Source organism: Papaver somniferum, chromosome 2 (genome assembly GCF_003573695.1).
Source record: "Papaver somniferum cultivar HN1 chromosome 2, ASM357369v1, whole genome shotgun sequence".
Lineage (NCBI taxonomy): Eukaryota > Viridiplantae > Streptophyta > Magnoliopsida > Ranunculales > Papaveraceae > Papaver > Papaver somniferum.
This window is the reverse complement of record NC_039359.1, coordinates 157,117,837-157,123,938: the sequence shown is the minus strand read 5'-3', so window position 1 is coordinate 157,123,938 and position 6,102 is coordinate 157,117,837. Positions and strand designations below refer to the sequence as shown.

The following is a 6,102-nucleotide window of genomic DNA, read 5'->3' as shown; positions in this document are numbered from 1 at the left end:
TACAGTAATTTTTTTTTATCTTATTTGGATTTTGATATCCTCTGTATTGTTCTGGCATCCCATAGCAATCTTGGAGAAAGCTACCAGATTTCATTAAAAGAGTCGCTGAGTTCATGGAGTACAAAAGAATAAGTCACCACTGAATATTTTTTTTTGTTCGATAATACTTATATTATTAAAAACTCAATGAAAACCAAAGAATACAGAACTACACCCCATTACGAGGGCAAAAATATAAAAAGCAAGCAAAAAAAAGGAAAAAATAAAACAAACAAACAAACATGCCGACTTGTACAACTTCTCCTTTCTCTTTTTGCTAGCATAACACATTTTTTCGCCGAAGCATCCGCAGAGAAGTTTATCTCCCTGTAACTATGAGTAAAATGCCAGACTTGCAAGAGGACGATTATGTTCCATCTTGTAATGACATTCCAAGGTAATTTTCCAGTCTGAAATGTTGCTATAACTGCTTGAGAATCCGTTCTACAACAGACTTTCAGATGACTCTGGCTAACGGCCTATTCTTGTGCGTAAATAATTGCAAGAACCTCTGCTAAAAAATTTGTAGCCACACCAAACCACCTGAGATAGTAAATTCAAAAGTTCCACCCCTTCTCTTGCAAGTGAAACCATATCATGCTTTACTTGGATTTCCTCCGGGAGCTCCATCCTTAATATATAAGGATGAAACTTGGATCAGGCAGATAGAAGAATATCTTAATAATCTTGACTGCTTTCACTCGCCTACATTTTAAGCCAAAAAAAAAAAGTCAAGATTTGTAAATCACCACTGAATCTAGTAAACTTCCAAAAAGAAACGGGTAACTACCCCCTTCTCGTAATAGTCTATGGCGAGTTTTACATCAACCCTAGTTCGTAACAGGGTACGAAATGCCAAATGCCAAAGATAAATAAAGTCTGAATCTGAACTGCCAAAGCGTGAGTCATGACTCATGACTGTCCACTCGTCGACCATAATTGATGTGAGGTACTATGGACTATACGGTCCTTTAGAGCGTCCACAGCGGACGATCAAACCTATAACTATGGTCCAGAGACGAGACACAGTGGGACGGAGTAAAGACTAAAAGTCGTACTAAAATCAAATTCCAGACTATATTTGGTCTGGGACCAAGACCAAAACTACATATATAGTCGAGCGAACGTATAATGTTCGTTTGTCACCGGGAGGGTATATAATGTGATCATGTTAATGAGGCGTACATATAATGTGATCCTCATGAGACGTACATATAAAGTTCGCCCGATGGCTGATGGGGCGTGCATATAATGTGATCCTGTGATGGGGCGGGCATATAATGTGATCGTGGTGATGGGACGGGCATATAATGTGATCCTGGTGTATACTTTTTCCTAAGCGACCAAATTTACTCTTCCACCCTAGTGCAACATCACGGACTAAACTTAAATTTGGTCGTTTTTTTGGTCTTTGTTTTTTGGTTATGATCGCACCACTGCAGTTGCTCTTAGGCTGCTATGATGGGAATCTTGAGTACATACATGTTGATCTTTAAACATTAGATATTTGAAAGGGCCCAATGAGGATAACTTCTTACCTACTGGCTACTAGGATGTTATTTGTCCACGATAAATTCTCAATCAATACTAAAGGGGAGCGTCTACAGTTGGGATAACAGGTGATGGTCCAAATTTTAGACATGAGGTGGCACAATCTTAATGGTTGTGAGGGGATCGATTCTAGCATTGAGATTAGTAATGGGATGAAGAGAGGAATGATTAAAGGTCCGGATTTATTGTCCCATATCTGGAACAAACAATAACAGTTGTCCCAAGTGTAGAGTTTTCCATACTAAAGATTGTGTTTGTTTATCACCGGCGTCAGGGTTGTCAGGGATAACTTGACCCAAACTTCTCTTACTCGGTCAAATAAAAACAAAGCCTTATCAGATTGATAATAGGGGTACCAAACTATCTGAGGGTGAGCCAATTCCTTACTAATACTATCTATGTTCCACTATTAGTTGATCTAATTTATAACTAAATTTAATAATAAACTAGGTCAATTAATAGTGGACGGAGAGAATACATATTTTATCTTATATACAATTTGGTACATCCCAAACTATTTGATACCCCTATTAGCAGCCGTGTTCCCAACAAAACTTTAGTCTTAGTAATACTCTACACCAATGTTTTAAAACCAAGTCGGAAAGAACGCAACCACAACCGAATTAGTGATTCAGAACATGTCGTGATGATGGTCATACCGATAAAATCTTATAAAATCTTCTTTTGTAATAGTAATTAACTACAATAATTAACTATAAAATAAATAAATTGTATTGACTTGCGATTGACTTGAGGCACATGAGCCACCACTGACTTATTTAGGTAGAATTCTAGTCATGCGTTCACACTTCATCGACTAATCGAGATTATGGTGGAGTGACACCAATTTCATTTATAAGTCAAAAGCAGATCTTTAAATTATTTATCGACATAAGCACTAAAGCAATCAAATTGATATTGATACCAATTGTTTACGTATAACGATGGATAATTATGCTAGTCAATTGTCAATTAATTTTTTCTGTTTTTTGATATATATTGCAAAAGCTTACGAAGAGTAAGCAGGAAACATATAAGGCAAACAACCCAAAGGGAGAGGAAGAACAAGCTCGACCTCCTTAGAGCCCAGAGTACCTAAAATATCTTAGAATGAGATCCAAGAACAGAAAAAGCAGAAAATTACGTTATAAAAAGAAAAAGATCTCAATTAGCAATGACTTGATCGAGACGTACCCCTTTCAAAGATTCTAAGTTTTTACATTAGAAGAAAGTTTGAGTTTTTACATCTTGTATGAGAGTCGTGAAGTTTGACGTCCGGTTGTTGAATACGATGTCATTCCGACAATTCCAAATACACCAACAAATAGCTGCCGTCAGCGCATGCCAAAGACATTTTCCAGTAGTGGAGAGGTTATTCACTCTCCAACCCTTGATGAGAAGGTCAATGCAATTAGGCATCACCCAGTCCATTTTAGCACTCGACATAAAATGTTGCCATCAAATGCTCCTTCGCAAACCAGGAGTAAGCCGACTTTACCGAAAAACTCATTTTTTGTCAATAGACCAGGATAAAGAGTCTTGATTAGGACCTATCATTAATTTTTCTATCATCCCCAGTAAAGTAGAGACTTCATCAATTTGGACTTGGGAAAGTCTTCTGTCCAGGCCTAGGTTCCACGCACCTCCATTCAATAACGTCGCTGCACAATCTTGCATTGTCCATTTTTTAGTAGAAGTAATGGAGTAAATATGAGGGAATGTTGCATTCAGTGGTTCTTCCCCTACCCAAGTGTCCTCCCAAAATCTGATCGTCTGACTGTCTCCTAAATTAAGATCGGTGCATTGCTTGAAAGTTTTAAGATGACCATAAATATGTTTCCAAACTTCACAACCGTTGCCTGATTTAGGTTTCTTAGTCTCTCTATCCATATAGTTGTCTCATGTTTTGAGACAATTGCCTTTCTCCATAATGCTGATTTTTCTTTGTTAAAACGCTACCATTATTTCGAAAGAAGCGCTTTATTCATACTTTTAACTGATTTGATGCCCAATCCCCCACATTTCAGAGGAATATGACACTTCTTCCACGACACATAATGGTATCCCTTTTAGTCTCGGAAGCATCCCATAAGAAATTCCTTATAACTTGTTCAATAGCTTTGATAACTCTGGGAGGAGCTATAAATAGCGAGAGCATATATATATAGGTATACTAGATAACACATTCTTGATAAGAGACAACTTACCCGCTTTAATCAGGCTGGAGCGTTTCTACGAAGGAAGCTGACCCTTGATTCTTTCAATATTTAAGTCCCATTTCTGCAATCCCCTAGATGTATCACCAAGCGGAAGACCCAAATAAGAAGATGGTAAAGTGTCAGATTTACAACCTAACATTGCTGCCATTCTGTCTAAGTTTGTTTCTCCAGCGACGCCAAAGATGTATTGGCGTGTACATAGTAACAAGTCCTATACAACTGCATATTTTTTTATCAAGAGTGATTGAAGTTGTGTAATTGATATCATATATTTTGTTTACTAAAATAGTTAGCGTTGATATACGTTAGAGTCAATCAAAGGTCAATCATCTTAATTATAATTGATTTCCTAGATATTGTATCTCCCTGTAAATATAAATAGAGGTTCTTACCTCTCTGTTATATTATTAAAGAAACTCAATTCTTGATGGTCCAGAGCAGGAACATCTGATCTTAAGTTGTTTGATCAAATTCCTATGAGAAATTTTTTTTCTATCATTTTTTTCCCCTCTTTCGTCTTTTGATTATGGAAGGAGAACAAAGTCCTAATGCTTCAAGCCCTACTAGGCAATCAACTTCAATTTCTTTGGATAATGCTTCTTATCGTGATCCATTTTTTGTCCATCCATCGGACAACCCCAATGTTGTTCTTTGTAGCCCTCCATTAAACGGAAGATATGAATGATGAGAGCTTTGAGTGTGAAGAACAAGATTGGTTTTATTGATGGATCTATTTCCAAACCAACTGATCCGGCCAAACTCGCAGAGTGGATGCGGGAAGATGGTCTTGTCATCGGTTGGATTCATGCTGCTATTCTTCCTAACATTAAAGATAGTGCTTCTTATGCTCCTATTGCTTATCTTCTCTGGAAAGATATCGAGAATAGGCATGTTGAGTCTTGTGCTCCAAAGATATATCAATTGAAACAACAACTTGCTTCTATTAAGCAGGATGGTTCGTCTATGATGGGTTTTTATGGTCGTCTTCGTGCTATTTGGGATGAAATGGATGTTATAAGGCCTGTAAGTACTTGTATTTGTGCTAATGCCAAGGATGCTATTGATCATCTTAACCAAGATAGAGCCATGGAGTTCTTACAAGGCCTTCATGATAGGTATGCTGGTCTCCGTTCTAACATTTTGCAACATATTGAGTTTCCACCCTTGTTAACTATTTATAATTTAGTCCGACAAGAAGAGGTTCAACAATCTTTAGCTAATACCATTCTGATTGTTGAATCGGCTACCCTTGCTGTTGCTCGGCATGAAGGTGATAGCTCTTCCAAAACTAACAAAAAGAGAAGTTATTATTGTGATTACTGTCATAAAGATGGTCATACTAGAGACCGTTGTTACAAACTGAATGGTTATCCTCCAAAATATAAGCGCAAGGATGGCACAACTTTGGATACCACTTCTGCTGTTCTTCAAGGTGTGCTACCATAACAACATGATGCATCACAAGGGATGATTCCTTCACCAACTACTGCTGGTCCGCTTTTCCTTGGATTATCCGATGATCATTTGGATCGCTTGGATGCTTTTGCTGCGACACTCCCTGCTACAGCAGACGAACAACCTAAAATGAATCTCGCTGGTACGTTTGTATGTTCCTTCGATACTGAATGTATTATTGATAGCGGTGCTACCCACCATGCATGTTCATCACTAAAAAAATAATTCAACCTATAAAAATGCCCCGCCTAATATGGGTATTTTATTACCTGATGGTATAAGGGCTTTGATTTCTCATATTGGTATTGTTAATCTTTCCCCCACTTTGATTTTAAGGGATGTTTATTATTTACCATCTTTTAAATATAACCTCATTTCAGTGAGTAGGTTATGTTCTTCTTCAAATTGTGAAATTACTTTTTCTCACAATTCTTGTCGTTTTCAGGACCGATCGACGAAGAAACTTATTGGTCAGGGTGATTTGGTTTCAGGCTTATATCAATTGCGCTCTTCTTCGGTGCTTTCTTTTATGAAAAATAAGCCTTTTGGTCTATGGCATTGTCGCTTTGGGCACTCTAGTTCAGGTCGTTTTCGCTCTCTAGTTAATCGTTTTAATTATATGCATTCTACTTTGGAACACAAATGTGTAATCTGCCCTATTGGCAAAACAGTCTCGCTTACCATTTAATAAAAGTATTACTTTTAGTACATCTCCGTTTCAATTAATTCATTGTGATATTTGGGGACCTTTTTCGGTTCCTTCTTTGAATGGTGATCGTTATTTTTTGACGATTTTTCATGATTACACTCGTTGTACTTGGGTTTTTTTTGAATTAAT

General features: G+C 37.3%; 1 protein-coding gene across 1 annotated transcript; it reads left to right on the top strand.

Moving 5' to 3' along the window:
- The first annotated feature begins 4,493 nt into the window (after positions 1-4,493).
- On the top strand, positions 4,494-5,255 carry LOC113352311. The gene has a single exon (XM_026596146.1). It carries the CDS (start codon positions 4,494-4,496, stop codon positions 5,253-5,255), a length of 762 nt encoding a protein of 253 aa, XP_026451931.1.
- The last annotated feature ends 847 nt before the right edge of the window (positions 5,256-6,102 follow it).

Bases quoted from the DNA above. Each gene is read 5' to 3' on its own strand.
- LOC113352311 (XM_026596146.1), top strand. From the start codon at position 4,494: ATGAGAGCTTTGAGTGTGAAGAACAAGATTGGTTTTATTGATGGATCT.